The sequence below is a fragment of the Falco naumanni genome, chromosome 3 (assembly GCF_017639655.2).
Source record: "Falco naumanni isolate bFalNau1 chromosome 3, bFalNau1.pat, whole genome shotgun sequence".
NCBI classification, from domain to species: Eukaryota; Metazoa; Chordata; class Aves; order Falconiformes; family Falconidae; genus Falco; species Falco naumanni.
In genome coordinates this window covers 9,588,255-9,604,981 of record NC_054056.1, presented here as the reverse complement: position 1 = coordinate 9,604,981, position 16,727 = coordinate 9,588,255, and the positions used below count along the sequence as shown (strand labels likewise).

The 16,727-nt window shown below is 43.8% G+C and overlaps 2 protein-coding genes and 1 long non-coding RNA gene across 11 annotated transcripts; all 3 read left to right on the top strand.

The window, feature by feature from the left end:
- Positions 1-212: 212 nt before the first annotated feature.
- On the top strand, positions 213-6,591 carry MASP2 (MBL associated serine protease 2). 9 transcript variants are annotated; one of them, XM_040587270.1, is made up of 7 exons: positions 213-322; positions 616-835; positions 2,193-2,300; positions 2,601-2,732; positions 5,484-5,564; positions 6,039-6,205; positions 6,433-6,523. In XM_040587270.1, exons 1-6 carry the CDS (start codon positions 318-320, stop codon positions 6,162-6,164), a joined length of 672 nt encoding a protein of 223 aa, XP_040443204.1. In that variant the 5' UTR covers positions 213-317; the 3' UTR covers positions 6,165-6,205; positions 6,433-6,523. The 9 variants fall into 9 exon arrangements, with proteins under 9 accessions (XP_040443204.1, XP_040443210.1, XP_040443208.1 ...); XM_040587269.1 differs by having other exon boundaries at positions 219-322; positions 6,039-6,110; positions 6,433-6,591; XM_040587276.1 differs by lacking the exon at positions 6,039-6,205 and having other exon boundaries at positions 2,193-2,370; positions 6,433-6,519.
- Positions 6,592-9,767: 3,176 nt separating this feature from the next.
- On the top strand, positions 9,768-12,436 carry LOC121085063 (mannan-binding lectin serine protease 2-like). The gene is made up of 3 exons (XM_040587278.1): positions 9,768-9,850; positions 10,424-10,569; positions 12,265-12,436. The coding sequence occupies exons 1-3, from the start codon at positions 9,774-9,776 to the stop codon at positions 12,345-12,347; spliced, it is 306 nt and encodes a 101-aa protein (XP_040443212.1). The 5' UTR covers positions 9,768-9,773; the 3' UTR covers positions 12,348-12,436.
- A 113-nt stretch (positions 12,437-12,549) lies between these two features.
- On the top strand, positions 12,550-14,699 carry LOC121085064. Its single transcript, XR_005826941.1, has 2 exons — positions 12,550-13,224; positions 14,471-14,699. It is a non-coding gene; the product is annotated as an uncharacterized LOC121085064 (long non-coding RNA).
- Positions 14,700-16,727: the final 2,028 nt, after the last annotated feature.

Sequence of the window (16,727 nt, the reverse complement as noted above, 5' to 3'; positions counted from 1 at the left end):
TGCAGAGCTATGATACTACGGCTCCCTCCAAGAGCCTGCAGCATTCCTAATCCATCCACTCCATCTCTGTCTGCCTCTCCTTGTCATTGACTGAGGCCTCATGGGCTGAAAACAAGCCTGGTTTCTAGTGATTGCTGTTCCCAGAACTCGGGAGGCTGAAGGGGGTGGAAGGGAGATAAACATCAGAGTTCAACATCCAGACAAACACAGCAGAGCGCACACAATAAATACATCCACCCCCAAATGCAAATACATCAGAAGAGATTCCTTCCCCAGGGCTCAGAGCTGAGCAGGCTCAGACAGGAGAGCAAGACGATATGAGGTGAGTGCAGTCGCAGGGACCTCCCCAGCTCCTCTGGCCACTTGGTTTTGTGCAGGCCTGAGAAGGCACGAGGGTGATCCTCATCTTGTTTAGCTGTTACTACAGTATGACTCCACTGATACCTCCCGATTTCTTCTGGTTTTGAATGAGAAGGGTGTTGGACATGAGGATTTCCTCTAGCGCTGAGATAACTGATTTGGTGTCGAGAATAGCAACTGGGACGTGTGGGTTTTGGGATATGATCTGAGTTGGTGCTCACTCTTTCTCCATTAATCTCTGTTCCTTTGACACAGGCTGTTTGTCTTGCTATCTGTGCTTTACAGTGGAGTAAGCAGTAGCATTGTGCTGCAGAAAATGTATGGGAGGATCACATCCCCCAACTTCCCAAATGTCTACCCAAATCACAAGGAGAGAATCTGGAATATTACTGTCCCCAAGGGATATTCTGTCCGTATCTACTTCACCCATTTCAATCTGGAGCTGTCCTACCTGTGTGAATACGATTATGTGAAGGTATGTGTAGGGCAGGGCAATGTGTAGCAGGCTAGGTTGTTAATAACTGTGTATATGTGATTCTGGACACACGCAGGGCCCAACGTAACTTGATTGCACTTGATTCTAGTCTGCTAGCAAAGTTCAGGCTCAGCTGATTTCTAAATTATGTGTTTATTGAGGCCCACGGGACCAGGAAATAGAACAGGTTGTTATGTTGGAACATCTGAAACTGGAGTTGTTTCTGCTCAGAAAATTCTGATTCCCCTCTTGTGAAGCAAAAGGCTTGAAATTTTGCCCAAAACAACATCTGAGCTTCATTTTGCTGAAGTTACAGTATGTGTTTTAAATTGACAAGTACTGCTTTACACAGGGTATGAGAGACCTTAAAGTGTAACCGATAGTCTAAACAAGATACTGTCAGCTTGTCTAAACATGCACTTGCAACACTTGCAAATGGTGTGTTTGCTGGCTAATGTGAGAAGCAACCTCAGGAAAAGAAACAAAGATACTGGAAGCCTTTGAGTGATAAGTGGTGTCCCTGAAAGATTTGTACTCCATGTGCTGCTGGCATGTGCTCTAATCCGGGCAGCCCTGTCATGGATTTGAGGCCATGCTGCCTCTGCCCTCTTTCTGTCGTTTGCATGGACCTGACACACGTTAAAGAGGAAGCTGTGTCACAGGGAGTATGCAGAACCAGTGCATCAGCAGCACTTAGATCGGGCAGCCTTGTTGCCATTTAGGAAGATCTCATTTCCATTCTTTTATAGGGCAAGTTGCTCCCATTCCCCAAATCCATGTTGTTCCTCATGTAATTTCCCTTTGGGCAGGACAGAGTACTCATTTCTGGTAGGTCTGTAGTACACGGTACTATCACTACCATGTACAACATGAACCTCATGTATGAGAACATTTCTCTTGTATTAAAACATGAGATAAATGATGAGCCGGAAGTGGAATAAATTAATCACAGAGCGAGTCACTAGTTTAAAGAGATCTCTTACTATACCTTTGGATTTGTCAGTGTATGAAACCTTTTTACCCCAGTTGCCTCTGGTTTTACCAAGATCTGACTGTCACTGAAAGCACCAAGTTAACAAGAGCATTATAAAGAAAGCATTGTGCTGGTAGCCCAGGCTGGTATCACAGCTTTATATGGGCCTCTGAAAGGAAAAAGGGAGGCAAAATTATGGGCTTAACTCACACAAAATAAGGGAAATCTTATCTGGATCTGGATCTGGACTGACCTCCAGAAGCACCTTTTGAGAGCATGCAAGCCTCCTTTCTCACACCGTTAAACACATGCTTTCCAAGCTGTGGCAGCAGGTTGGGAAGAGCAAAGCCCTGTGCTCATCTGGTACATTTGCCCATTTCACAGCTGAGCTCTGGTGGGAGGACCTTGGCTACGCTGTGTGGAAAGGATAGTACGGACACGGAGGAGGCTCCGGGCAACAAGACATACGTCTCCATTGACAACAACCTCATGGTAGTGTTTCGGTCTGATTACTCCAATGAGAAACTATTCACAGGCTTTGAGGCCTTTTATGCTGCTGAAGGTAAGAGACCAGTCCTTCTTGTAGGTAGAAGAGACGCAGCCGTGGTGGCGTTGGTGCTTCCCTCCGCTCTCATACGCTGTGGCTGCTGGTGTTAGGTGGGAGAAGGCAGTTTCATCGTACGGAGGCAGATGCCAAAGGGCACAGCAGGCAAAGGCAAACATAGACTGGCTCAGACTGAGACAGTGTTGTTGAAGGGTGTTGGTTGCCTAATTCTGTGCTTCACCCATTAGATATTGATGAGTGCAAACAGCTGTTTGACGGTGAACCCCTCTGCAATCATCACTGTCACAACTACGTGGGGGGCTACTATTGCAGCTGTCGGATTGACTACACACTGCATGAAAACAAGAGGACATGCACAGGTGAGTTCTTGCTAGACCAGGAGATACTTCCCTACCTACAACATCTGCTTAAATCCAGTCTTGATACTAGCATTGAGGTGAAAGCTGTGGTTTTTCCATCATTGTTTTCAGTATTCCCTACATGCCTGGTACAGCTGGAAGAAGGTACCGGGGGTTAGTCAGGGCTGTGAGCAGACTGTGCTCTGCACAAACCAGGGTTTGCAGAGGGGCTGTGGGCTAATTGCTGCTGTTAGGGACAGCAGTGTTGTGTGCAGTAAAGTGGTACGTTGCCAGTTGGTTTTGGTTACTTCTTACGCACAGCACGCACCTGGGTTCAGCTTTAGACGGGCTGCACCGAGAAGCAAGAAACTGGGCTTGAACTTCCACAGACACCTCGAGTCTTCATGGCTGCCAGTGCAGCCAGCCTTGCAAAACTGTATCTTGCTTCCAGGGTACGGAGATACAGGGTATTCCGGACCCAAGTTAGTAGATACATTGGAAAAACTAACAATGGAGTGTGAAGTCTAACGGAGAAACAGTTTGTTTACTGTCCCTAGAAGGACACAGGCCAAGAAGCAGCATGGTCCACATATTGCTGACACCAAATACAGTGATCCACTCGTTACATGGGAGACAAGGCCAGGCACAGATCTTTTGTTCAGAAGGGCATACAGCGTGAGGTTTACCCAGTTGGCTTCTGCTCAGCTCTGCTTCTCACTTCACAGCTAGGGAAAGCTTATTTCAGGCAGCAAAGCTTCTGTCTGAATCAGCACACTGATCAGCACCTCAGGATTCGCTTTGGAGTGAAACATGCGCCCACACGTGGTGTCAGATTCATCCTTGGTGGGTGCAACTTTGCCCACCTGGAGCTGAATCCTGTCTGAAAAAAAACAGCACACACACTGCTCACTAAGTGTTTTGTCATAGGTGGGAAGATAGTTGGTTTGATCTCCCTGGTGCTGAAATGCAGGACTGGATCTAACTTACCGTGCTTAAGGCTGCCTTGGCATTTAGCTTCCCAACTCCATTCTGTTAAAAACTCTCTCCAGCCACGGCTGCCTGGGTCTAATTCAGGATTCCTCATATCTCCAGTGTATTGGAACAGACCTATTCTTTCAGCCTCCCCTTTCAAAAGCGATGGCTTTTAGCACAATCATATGGATTTACTTATGCTATAAAGCTTGTCCCTGGTCTTAATGTGAAGGTGCAAAATGAATAGCTGTGCAGACTAGCAGCTTTGCATTGACCATTCATGTGTGCACAGTTATGCTCCCCTCCTTGAACATAACGCTAGCAGAGGGAGCTTATCAGCAATATTGAAGGGCTGGGCTACCCTGATGGCTGGAGATGTGGGCACTGGGGATTACTGTGGTGCAGCTGTTCACATTTCAGAGGCCTTTAGATTCAAGCACTGAAGATGCTCCAGCCACTGGGCTGGGCTGCAAAGCAAAGGTCTCTGCAGGTCGCCTCCATGAGATGAGGGCAAAAGCTGCCCCTTTGATTTTTGTGCTTCTGTCTGAGCAGGCTGATACTGACAGGCTCTTTTTTTCTCTATTTTCCAGCGTGAGATAATTAAGCTTCTCCTCGCTTAGGCAGAGATGGAGACAGATGTGCTGGGAAGAGCTGGTTTGCCCTCCCTCCTGACCTGCCTGTTGCAGTCCACCCAAGGGCTGCAGGCTTTTCTTGCTTGGTGACTTGTATGTCTTGGTTCCTTGCCTTTCAGATCTGCCTCCTGCAGACAATAAAGAGGCTGTTCCTTGTTGAAAGCTGATGACAGCCTCTGGGGCATTCATTTTCTTGCAGTTCCCATGTGTTACTAGGCAAAAAAGAAGGTAGATCAGGCAGGAGCTGGTAAAAGAGAAGCCATTGTGAAAGGCCTCTGAGCATCGCAGCTACCTGAAGACTTGAATTTCTTGTCCAGCTCTTGTTGCAGTTTTCAGAACTATGGGAGGTCAGGCAACAAGACCAGAACCACCCATTTGTTCCCTGATACTCCTTTCAGATTTGCTCTTGTCTGCACCCAGACTTGTAGATTGAAACTATTTATATTCAAAGCTCATTCACTCTTTGAAAAGGTTTGAATTTTTTTGACCCAAATTTTGTGACTCTGGCTGTATCTCCCATTGGGAACTTAGCATTATAGCTGCAGTGCATTCTGGCGACCAAAGCTTCAGAGTTCCAGGGGTTTGGTAAAGTAATATGAATGTCGCCAGGGCAGTTTAGGTGTCTTGCTTTCATACAAAGGACGGCAGCGGTGCCTTCACCATGACAGATGCAACACAAGGAATGCTGTTCTTCAGCACAGTGGCTTGTGGCTTAATTGACACTCTCAGTCCCTTACAGTGCCTCTCACTACTCCACATTATATCCATTTGTTGTCCTTTAGACTGTACCCTCTTTAGGCAGGGACCATCTTCTTAAAACATTTGGAGAAATACTGTGCTCCGCACTTGTCAGTGACTAGAGCTCCCCAACATGATGATTATTGCAAGAGGTTAACAAGTCAGAGCTGAGCAGCTGTAGGTGAACTGCTGAAGATAAAGCAGGTCTTTATTTAAAAAGTTCGAGGGATTAAGGGAGCATTAGTCGACCAGCATTTCCTTGTTTCTGCAATTTAGCAGGAGTTGCTTTTAATGGTAATTTACAAGGCTCAGTTTCTCCAACCCCATGTCCACTCTTTAGGGCCTGGAGTAAATGGAGGAGGGACCCTTTTCCACGTAACCATGGGAGGGGATGGAGAGTCTTTTAGATGAGACACTTGACTCCTTTCAGGTCACTGCATTTGCAGACTTCTGTGTTACCTTGGGCAAGTCACTTCATACCAGCTTTGAACATCCATCTGCAAAACAAGAGGTAACATCACTGCCTTGACTTACTGGGAAGATGCTTAGTAAGTGTCATAGAAGGTGGATGCTGCGGAGAACTGATCTGGGGGTAGAGTGGCTGTGAAGCAGTTACCAAGGCTTACTTCTGCTGTATTTAATCCTGTTCAGAAGCTGTTCCATGGTCAGAGTGAACTATGAGCAAAGCACTTGAAATTTTGTCATGGCTAGGTGATAGCATTTATGACCCACCTTTCATTGGAGGCCTAATGAGCCACTGACAATGGGCTTGCAAGTTTTGAGGGGGTCATTTTTCAGAGTTCAATCCCCTGGCAAAGAGCTTGCTATGATTCTAATAAAAGTACAGCCTAAGCATAATTGAGCACTCTCTGGACAGCTCTAAAGCTTGGACTGAGAAGTCAAGGGACAGCATTTCTGATGACAGATGTTAAAAAATTATTTGATCTTTTTTGTGCTGGCTAGTTTATGACTTTCTTGCTTGCAGACTTATGGAAAAAAATACTGTCCTGACAAAGGGAGCTCCCAGTGGCCACGTCCAGGAGATATGAGGAAAAAAGTAAGGTCCAGTGTAAGCTTTTTAATCTTCAAGCTGCAAATTCCTTTGGACTAGCAGAGTATCTTCTGTTGAGTCAGCTAGTTTCAGCTACTCAGGTGAGCACAAGTCAAGAAAGTTTATTGGTGCTGACTCACATTTTTCCAAACTGTGTTATGAAAATCTCACATCAAAATTAGGAAACTCACTTTAAAGGAGGCAGATGTAATGAAGTATGAAGAACTCTAAGTCTCTTTCTCCTTTAGTCCTTCAAAACAAGGTGAAGGCCAGTTTTCTGAATTTCTGGGATATTAATGGGGCACTGTTCTTATTTGTACTGTAACAGCATGTGGGGATCCCAGCTCTGTGCAGAGGCGAGATGCTTTTTGGCTACAAGAACACAGAGAATTCCCTACCCTGAAAGAGCTTCTGGACCAGCGTCTGGGCAGCTCAGAACAATTCTAGAAGAGCATTGCTAGAATGTATCCAGGCTGAGGAGCCATCGGTGGAGTCTCCTGCCTTTGATACTGGCCAGCATCTTGTGCTTCAGTGGACGATACAGTTCAGTAAGTGATTTTTAAAGTATACTCCAATGCAGAAGCATAATCCTGGGCAATAGATCTGGGGTTGTCTGTATGCTACTTAGCTAAGCTGAACTTAGGGCACCAGCATATAAAAGTTTGCCTTAAATTCCACGTGACAGCATGTTGCATAGATTAATTATATGGTATTTCTTAATGCTGTTTTTGTATCAGGTTTGTGTTTTTCAGCCTTTAATTTCATCATGTGTCCCTTTACCCTTTTATTACAAATGGCCTTCAGAAACTACAGTGTTTGGTCATAAGCAGTTGTGCATGTGTATATGCGTTGTGTGCATGTGTTACTGCACAGTGGACTTTTCTCCACCTTTTCTCTCTTACATGTTTTTATGCTGAGCTTTAGTCTAATAACGTTCCTTTAAACATACTTTAAGGAAAGGAGATAATGTGATCATTACAGTAAATAGAAGCCAAAGTGTTGCTGTCTTCTAACTCTGAGGCTCCTGTAAGAGAGGATGTAACCTTACCAACCTGAGTATCCCTTGTTTACACAGTAGATCCCATAGAGTCAAAGAGCCATTTTGTTTGGAAAAGACCTTTAAGATCATGAGCCCAGCCGTTAACCTAACACTGCCAATCCACCACTAAACCGTGTCCCTAAGCGCCATTTACAGATAGGGGCGTTAAGGCTTCCATTCAGTATCTAAGACAAAACCAAGCTTCTAATTTGACAGAGAGCACATTTTAGCTTGTCAGGCTGAAAGCGCAGACTTGTCATATCCTGAAGGAGGGGCTGAGCCCAGGGAAAAATGGTTTTGTAGGTAATACGAAAGGATTCTGATGCAGAGCTAGCAGAAGATTTGAGATTCTAACTTCCTAATGATTTCATTAGGGAGTTAGAGGTGTAAAGATAGTACTCATTATATTGTGGCTTGTATGCTTAGTAAGACTTCCTGCTGAGTCTTTTTCACACCCAAGGATTTCATGTTTTCATTCCTCTCTTCCTATAATTGCCTCCAGACTACTCCTGTAGGGGCTGTAGAGCTGGGACAGATAACTAGCAGTGTAAGGAAATTTCAGTTTTTAAGAGAAGCAGATTTTTTTTTTTTTTTCACTTATATAGCAGTGAGCAGTATATTGCTGCCTGTGAAGTAGGTTTTGGGGTGTTTCCCAGCCTGGCTTGCAGCAGGTGGAGGGAAGCATTATAGTGGGACCTTAAAGCCTGGGGAGAGGCAGTGAACTCTGTGTCACTGGCAGTATTTTAAGCAGCACCTGCAGCAGCTCAGGAGAGCGTGCTGGAAGACATTTTATTCCTACATAGCCATCAAATGTTTCTGTAGTTTGAGGCACAATCAGTGGAATTACAGAAACATGCACTTAGCTGGGAAGAATGAGGTAATAACAATTAAGGAAAAAACATGCTTGCTGATCATCCTCTGCAACTATAGCATGAAAGGAAAAGATCTAATTCCTGTTGTAGCTCAGCTGATTTCTGTTGGTGCAAAGTGGTGTGCTGTTAGGCTGGATTCAGAGGCAGACAGAACCTCCAGGTGAATTAGTCGAGCTTTCTCAGCTTCTTTGGACCAAGAGGGGCATTCCAGACAGCATTTAAAAATTAGAAGAGTGCTCAGTTTTAACAGAATAACTGTTCTACTCTGTGTATTTGTCAGCTATGTTTGAAAACCTAGGACAATGAATTCAGAGTGGAACAAACAGAGATGCTCAGTCACTGGGGTGATGGATAGGTTTGCATCAAATAAAAGCAGCTGCTCATAACTTTCTGGGGAGACGGACAGAGAAAGATTGTTCTGAAATTACAGCTTGTGCTAAAAGAAACACTTGGTACCCAAGTGCATCATTACTTGTGTTGTGGTATTGCAGTTGTGCTAAGAGCCACACAAACATGAAATAAAAAGATTATCCTTTTACCAGTTCCTGCTTTCCTTTCCAAGTAAACACTTGTATCCAAATACTTCCTGTAGCAGGGTTGTTGCATAGATGTAAGGTGGAAGCAAGTTTCATTCTCTGAAGTAAAAGGAGCCTAGAATCTTGGCTTATGAAATCCATGGTTAGTTAAGGGATAATAATGTTCATTTTCTCATTCACAACTTTCATTCCATTAAAATGGCAATCTTAAACTATGTGGTCTGTTTTAGGTGATAATCTGGAATTAATGACTGGATGATGGCATTTTTGTTGGTGGAGGTTAGCATGGTGTGTTTGAGGATATAATTCAAAGTCAAACAATTTCCCTCTTACAATTAATTCAGTGTCGCAGTGGTGCAAAAATATGCTGGTGTTATCAGCCAGTCCAGCATTCCTCATCAATTAAAGGATTGCTCATACAGCTTTTGCAGCACATCATAAAGCCTTTGTTCCCAGCTGATCAAAGCACCACTTCACAGTGATCAGATGCTGTCAACAAGCAGAGATCCTCGGGGCACTTGTGGCTGTTCCTTCTTGCTTCTCTTCAGCAGGGAGCATTTGTGGCTCCAATTGTGTCGGCAAGAGGCACAGCTGGTTTTGCTCAGAGAATACAATTACATTCTAAATGTCTGGCAACAGAGGCATTAAAAAGAAAGCTGCATTCAGAGGCTTCTGGAATTGAGGAGCTGATAGCTATCCTGCCACTATGCACTCTGGTGCAGCAAACAAGCTGCAAATTTAACACCTCAGAATGTTTCTGATGAGCTTCCAGCTATCACACTTATTTCTGACCTCCAGCCTTGTGACCATCTTAAGTGGCGTTTCCCAGTGTCCTTCCCTGCGCCACTTCTGAGGCAGGAGGGCTGGGTAACATCGTGCCCTGGTCCCACTGCCACAGAGAGAAGGAGGGCAATTTTCTCAGCAGTGACAAATGTCCCCTAGTGAAACGTGTGAGACTAGCTTCATGGCATAGGTGGGTAGATACTGTGGCTCTGAAACTTTCTCGAAGGGATAGACTAGTGTAGAAAAAGATCTGCTACGCTTACCTAGTATGGCTGAACTGAGTTCATACAATTATGATCATCATTTTCTGTTGGGCTGTGTTTTTTGCTAGCCCACTGTCTGAGTCAGGTTGTTACTGAAAGAACTGAAGAAATCACCAGTGCTGACTATCCAGTGCTTCACCCCTCCACCTGTCCGGGTAGAGAATGGCTTCCTGGTCATGCTGGAATTCATGGAGACCTTTAATGTGGACACGCAGCCAGGAGTGTTGTGCCCCTGTGATGTCCTCGCCTTAAGGTAGAGATGAGGTTTATTGCATTTTATCACAGCTTTTGTGAGACAGGCCCTGTTCTTTTACTGCATCTTCCTCAGCCTGTATTTTACCATGTTAATTTACAGGTTTGTCTCCCTATATCTTTCCTCCTTTATTTCTTCTTCTTGTCCCTTCAGTTTTGCTTTTTTTTTCTTTCTTCCAACACCTTCCTCGTTTGGGAAGTTCACCAAAAACAAAGCCGAGCACACACATGTGTAATGACTTCATAGATTTCATCACAACCTCTGCCCTTATCATAGGTCAGTGATGCCAGGGGAGTCAGTTAAATCTTTTGCTTTCAGTTTACTTATCTATAAAATGGACCCAGTGATTGCTTCCCAGGAATTCCGTAGCACTTAGGATGCTTGGAGAGAAGGTCCACTGTGAGTTACTGGAGTGATGAACCATCACTCTAACCACCTGCCTCTGTTTTTAAACGTTGTAAAAAAGGATCATTGAAATTCAGGGAGCCATTGTATTAAAATCAGTTTGTTCTTCCATAAACCTCATGGGGGAAGCAGTAAAGACAGACTGCCTGCCTTCTCATTTTTTTTCAGGTTAGAACACCCAAAAAGCAATTTGGCCCATTCTGTGGAAAGACTGCCTGCAAAAACTGAGACACAGGCTGGTGTTGTGGGTCCTGCTTTCATAACGGGTACTCAGGAGCACACACTGGGGTGGAAGATGAAGTATATGGCACCAGGTGGGTAGGAGGTGGTGGTTCAGTTCCCAGGTCCCGACTGTTCGCAGAACTTCATGCTGACAGGCCTGAATAGCAACCAGATAGCAGCGCTTTGGAACAGTGGTTTCATGCTTGGTTTTCAGTAGCATACCTGTTAAACAGTGTAGCTACTAGTTAGCTTACTTCTGAAGTAACGTTTTAGAGAGCTCCAGAATTCCAGCTGATCTTACAGTTCAGCCCACGTCCAGGCATATGATCTTGTTTTAGGGAACAATTTTCCCAACTTGTCAAGAGTTATGAGATGTGTGTTTGGGCAACAGACACGCTGGGTTGTCTTGTCAGTGTAGCCTGGCTGTGCACAAGCAGCTGCACACCTTCGATGTGACAGCTTACCTTGGCCAGTTTTTTCTTTTGTTCCCAGTAATTGTAGATCTGTGTCCATGTGAGTGAAACAGTGTAGGGAAAGGGCAGAGGAAGGGCAGCTTTTCCCTAAGAGCCTTTAGCAGTAAGTAACAATTAGCTCCTAAGGGGAATGTGCCGTTCCCCGATCCGCTGCAGGTTTGCCATGTCCCAGTCCTGAAGCACCACCCGATGGTTGCCGCGCACCAGTGCAAGCGTGGTACGCTCTGGGGCACCGCTGTGCGGCTCCTGTGACATTGGATAGAGGCTCCTTGACGCGGGCGAGCCAGGGCGCTGTCAGCCTAGCCCTGTTGGACTTCATTTCTCAGGGATTAAGCATGTAGGTGCCTTTTCTCGTCAACAATTTCTGTTGCTCGCGGACGGTGGCTGATTGTATTCAGTACACTGAATTTGTTAGCAGTTGTCCTTTCTCTGATGTCCTCCCCAAAGAATTACATTTCTGTGTAAGCCTGCGTGCATGTATGGCCATACTGATGCTCTTTGAACACTGCTGCTTAAGATTTGCTTGTAATTATGTTGGAAGAAAGGAATTATTTTATGAAAGATTTCACAAGATCGTTGTAGCAAGAATTTTTAATGTTCTTTCATTTGTTGCTACATCTCTACAGGGAAGTTAAAACTGAAATACTTGGTCATTCCTGCTGAATGCCGCATTTCACACTTTTTCTTAGTGACATCCTGCTTCCCAGCAGGCAGTTTCAGAAGATACTCTTGTCTGTGTATGCTTACAATAAAATTTTAAAATCAGGGTTAGGAAGGCACAGGCTCACCTCAGCGGTTATTTTATAGGCTGACCGGAGAGCTGCACATGTTTGCTGTTTGTGTGAAACCCAGAATAACTGAGCTGGTGTGCGGGTCGGTGTTCAGTGCCAGTAGCAGGAAGGCTGGCTGTGTACGGAGAGAGAAAGGCTGCGATCTGTGGTGGTCCTGGAATGCACTGCCCAGCACTGTGCGCCATCATCGCTGGTGACAAGGCGGGTGTAAGTGCTGGAACTGCTACACAACACATACAAATTAGCCTCCAGATTGTGGAACTCTCCCTCACGTTCACAGCCACCCACCATGGCCTTTATTAGCACCCAATTTTAGATAGATATGATGATGGCGTAAGAGGTTTTTTTACACACTCTGAATGTAGTGCAGAAAAGCAGTACACTTTAAGCAAATAAAAATCTGGTTATTGTTTTTCCCTTATGAATGAGCAAATAAAGATGTAACTCATGTTATTTTTCTGTAATTAAACCTGTTTGATGTGGAATTAATTTGACCTTTTGTTCCTGTTCATGTGTCTTGCAGAATTAAAATGTTGTAAAGTCTTTGGTAGCGGAATGCCAGAAGGATGCTTCTTGGAACAAACCAATGGCAAAGTGCATCAGTAAAAGTCAGTATTTAGATTTGCAAATTTTAAAATGTCTGTGTAAATCTTTTTATTTAAAACATTGGTTTTATAAAGACAATGATAAAAGTTGCAGTATGGGAAACATTTTCTTCTGTTTGGTAACTATTCCATTTCTTGTCAAAGTGCATTTTGTATTTGTAAGTTGGAAGTTGCTTCAATTTCTGCCATTATTTAAAAATCTATAAAAAATGGTTGTTATTTTAAAAGAAAAAAGTTTTTTTAAAAAGTGGTAGCATCCTTAGAAGTGGTGTACAATCTCCCAGCAGATTTGCTTAACGTTATTGTAGGAGAAAAATGTAGTACCTGTCCTCTTAAAGTACCGGTACAATTTATCCATAATTAGTCTGTTAGTAGTCTAGAATTAGAATTATTAAAGTTAGAATTGGTGGTTCTGCATTCTGATGGCACGCAGAGTGAATACCCCTGCCTTACACAGCCATGCCCGTGAAGGGCAGCAGGACCTCTGGAAGCACACCACCAGGCTGTTAACTCGGGGAAGCAGCATTTGCTGTGCAGGTAAGCACACAGAAGGGTACCCCAGCTTTCGCGCAGTAATGGTTGGGAGCTTAACACATTCCTGTAGTAGCAGTAGATCCTGTGAAGAGCCAGAATGGGGCAAGTGATGCAGAGTCACCTTCCCACAAGCCTGCAGTAAACGCAAAGGAGACCTAAAATATGATGTCTAACAGCACCTGTAGGCTGTCACTTGTGTGTTGCTTTAAATGATGCCCTGTTCACTTATTTTCTTATTTTTGTGGTTGCTGTGAGATGCAGGTAAATATATATGCAGTGGATGGATATGACGGGTACTGGAAAAGCTCCAAAGGAGAAATGACCCTTTCCCATCTGTGAACCAGGTAATGCATGGACGTACAAACAGCTGGAATTAGCGGTTACTGCAAAATCATGAGCAAGCTCACAGCTGGTGCTGGCAGTTGTTGGTCTGTGGTCACGCTTTGTTAGGAGTGAGTGAGGCAGACTGTACGTAGTGCAGCACTGAAGGACACCGCTTGCTTTGAAGTAACGTGCTTAACGTGCACCCGAGTTAGAACTCCGGCATGTGTCCTGCACTGAAGGGAACAAGGCTCCATTCTGTGACGCTTCTGCCTAAATACCAGCCTGCTGCAAGCCACAGCTGCAGGCTCTGAACAGAGCTGCTCAGCTGCACTATTCCACTGTTCACGTAATGCACCATGCTATCACAGCTGCTGCTTTCAGATTTTCTTTTAGTACCTTTAAGCTGATGAGGGAGAACCACTTCACTGTAGGATGTTCATTTAAAAAATCAGATTACCACCTTTATGTTACTCTGATTTTCAAAATGGCAAGTGCGGCACCTGCTGTTTAACAGGGAAGAACACCAACACCACCGAAAAGGTTCCGGTAACCATAACCATACAGTGTCACTGGCGCTCCCTGAGCTGTTAAGATGGCCTCAGTCTTGCCCAAGGCTCCCTGTTGCAGATGAACGCCAGAAACTTGGTTCAGTTCCCCTTGAAGAGTAAAAAGCTGAACCTTCTGTTTACTCCAGCTCTCTCTTGGAGAACACAGTCTCATAAATAACTAAATCATTGCTGCTTTTAAATTGCTTGGCATTGTTTCTCACAGGAAGTATTTGTGAGGGGAGAAAGCCACTGAACACCCTTATTGCAGAGTACTGGTTTGAGCATTTTTTAAATTTTTTTTTTATTTTTAATGCTTGGACTGCTTAATTAGTCATGCTGCAAAATTACTCAAGATCCAAGGCTGAGTTTTGGGAGAAACATCTTGCACTGTAAAAACATAATTGTTCCTCTTATTTTCTAGATTAGAATATCCATATATTCCAGTTACCTTAATCTACATTCAGAACAAATACACTTACTTCTCCATGCCCGAATTCCAAAGCAAAACTGTCTTTCTTGATTACAGAACTTTTCCAAAGGATGTACGTAGTACTAATGAAAATTGTACTCTAAATCAAATACTCATTTGCAAGTGATTTTGCCACTCCAAAATTATCTAGGAATTACATTTAGAATAATTAATTTAATCCATACAAGCATAATAATCCAGTGTCCAAATCTTAAAATGTTTAACAGTTATTGCTGCCTTGTTTTGCAGTTTGTGGAAGGCGACGAAGCGGAACTGTGGAGCACATATATGGAGGAAGGCGAGCCAGGCCTGGAGAATTTCCTGGCAAGTAACGTTAATTACAGAGCTCGTAGGAGGTGGTTCACTTTCATGTGAAACCCGGGTTCTAACAGCTGCTCATGGTGTAGTTGATCAAAGAAACCCCTCAGCTTCGAGGATTAAATTAGAGATTTTGAATAAATGCTCATTTAGCTATGAAGCAGCCCAGGCAGAAAAAAATTTTATTCATGAAGGTTACAAAAATGATCTTGTCAACTTAGACAATGACACTGCGTTGGTAAGACTTAGTACCAACATCACAGCTATTTGTTTAGCAGGGAAAGAAGAGAGATTTCCAGCGAAAGCAAGTGAGGGGGTAGTTGTGTTGGGGTGGGAAGAACTGTCCCAGCAGCTGTTAAAAGACCTTTAGATTTACAAAATTGCATTAATAAAGTATATTGTTTTCTTTTAAGTAGAGCTACGTGGATTCTTGCAAGACCCACAGCTTCTGGATGAACACACAACCAGCAAAAGCGTGCAGAGCATCCAGGTACCTCACACTGTGCCCTCGCGTACACTCGCTGATGAACCCCCACAGCACCAGCTGTACTGGGGGCACTGGTGCGAGGTGCTGTACACTCCCACCTACCTCCCTGCAGCTGCCTGCTGCACACAGCGCAGGGGCAGCTGTACAGCCCTTGCCGTGAAATTCCTGCTGTCAGCTGCAAAAAGTTTTTTTTAAACACAGTTTTACAGTATATAAGAATAAGCTTTCACAGTCAGATTTTTAAGTACATGGTCAGCTGACAACAGATTCTCAAAACAAATTAGAAACCATGTTATAAAAACTTGTTTTGACTATGACATGTATCCCCTTACGGCTTACGTAAACTTCCTCGCATCTCACATTCTTTCATGAGTATTTCACTTTCTACAGTATAACTGAAGGGTCTTAACAAAAAAACAAGACTCCAAACACTTCAGCACATTTTCAATAGTTTATTTACTCACTTATAAACACTAGAGTACACAAAGCAGAATATATTGCTAATACTTGAGAATTATTCTAAAATTTTCACCGATTCTGTCTGAGGGTGAAGGAAGGCCAAAATTACTAGCAAAGACCACTCAGTGCTGCCAACCAGCCTTAAGGTTAACCTTTAGGTTAAAACCTATACCTGGACAATTTAAACAAAATTAAAGCCATGCTAATTACAAAAACTTACCATGAAGTTCCTTGCAGGGGGGGTCACAGTTAGTCTTTGGAGGTCCAAGAATACCATTTTTAAGTGTTACTCAGCAGAAGTAGCTGGTAATAGTGCAAGTGCTAAAATGCAAAATTCACAGATGGTACAGAGTTTGGAGATTATTCTGACTTAGGTGCAGAAATAGTAATAATAAAAAAATCTAAGCAACTTTTTGCAGTGGGATAGGAACAAAGGTGTGGGAATTACTTTTCAGCCTGAGTGTTCAGAACCCCTCCTTAAACCCTTTAAGATGTACATTGAGACCCAGCTGCTTTTTTAGTACTGCAAGTGGAAAATCTCAACAGTAGTGCAGTTCTGTCCACTATTTAGATGGTCTTCTAGTCACAAGCCTCAATACAATATGCAGCAATGAAGATACAACTTTAAAAGTTACATAGGTTAATAACTGTCTAAATATCCATATTCAGAACTTCCCTACCTATACCACAGTAGTATGGCATCTAAAAAATTTGGATTGAGCTTCAGAGGGTTTTAGCACAAGTAGATTAAACAGTTCCTCAAGCTCTTACTGCCAGCAGAAATCTCGCACTGGTTTCTGCTGAAACATCCTGCCCTTTGCTAACAAGCTGCCTCTTGACACTTCTGCACCTGCAATAAACTTAGTTTTTCAGATTAAGACTTCTGTCAAAGTCTGTACATTTACTAATGCTTTGTTCAGCTGGAAAGCCTCCCCTGTGGCTAGTTTTAAACACGAGTAAAGCTTGCTTCTGGGCCCAGAGTGTTGCAGAACGCTACTGCCCGTGAGTGGACTGGTCAAGAAACAAGTTAAAAACCTGCAGCCTCAGAGGCGATGCTCTGGGTAGGACAGAAACACATCTTGACAGTCAGTGTCTGTCTCCCCCAACCCACTTCTGATGAGGAACTCCAACTCCTAAAAGAATAAGCAACGTTCCTTGGTACAGATGCAATCCGGAGGGAACTGCTTACCATTCTAGGTGCGGGCACCCAACCGTGTGGGAACTGGATTTTAGATATATACG

Bases quoted from the DNA above. Each gene is read 5' to 3' on its own strand.
- MASP2 (XM_040587269.1), top strand. The intron at 2,733-5,483 runs GTGAGTTCTTGC...GACTCCTTTCAG, and splicing joins AAACAAGAGGACATGCACAG to GTCACTGCATTTGCAGACTT. The intron at 6,111-6,432 runs GTAAGGTCCAGT...GTACTGTAACAG, and splicing joins CAGGAGATATGAGGAAAAAA to CATGTGGGGATCCCAGCTCT.
- LOC121085063 (XM_040587278.1), top strand. From the start codon at position 9,774: ATGCTGGAATTCATGGAGACCTTTAATGTGGACACGCAGCCAGGAGTG. The intron at 9,851-10,423 runs GTAGAGATGAGG...ATTTTTTTTCAG, and splicing joins TGTGATGTCCTCGCCTTAAG to GTTAGAACACCCAAAAAGCA. The intron at 10,570-12,264 runs GTGGGTAGGAGG...TGTGTCTTGCAG, and splicing joins GATGAAGTATATGGCACCAG to AATTAAAATGTTGTAAAGTC.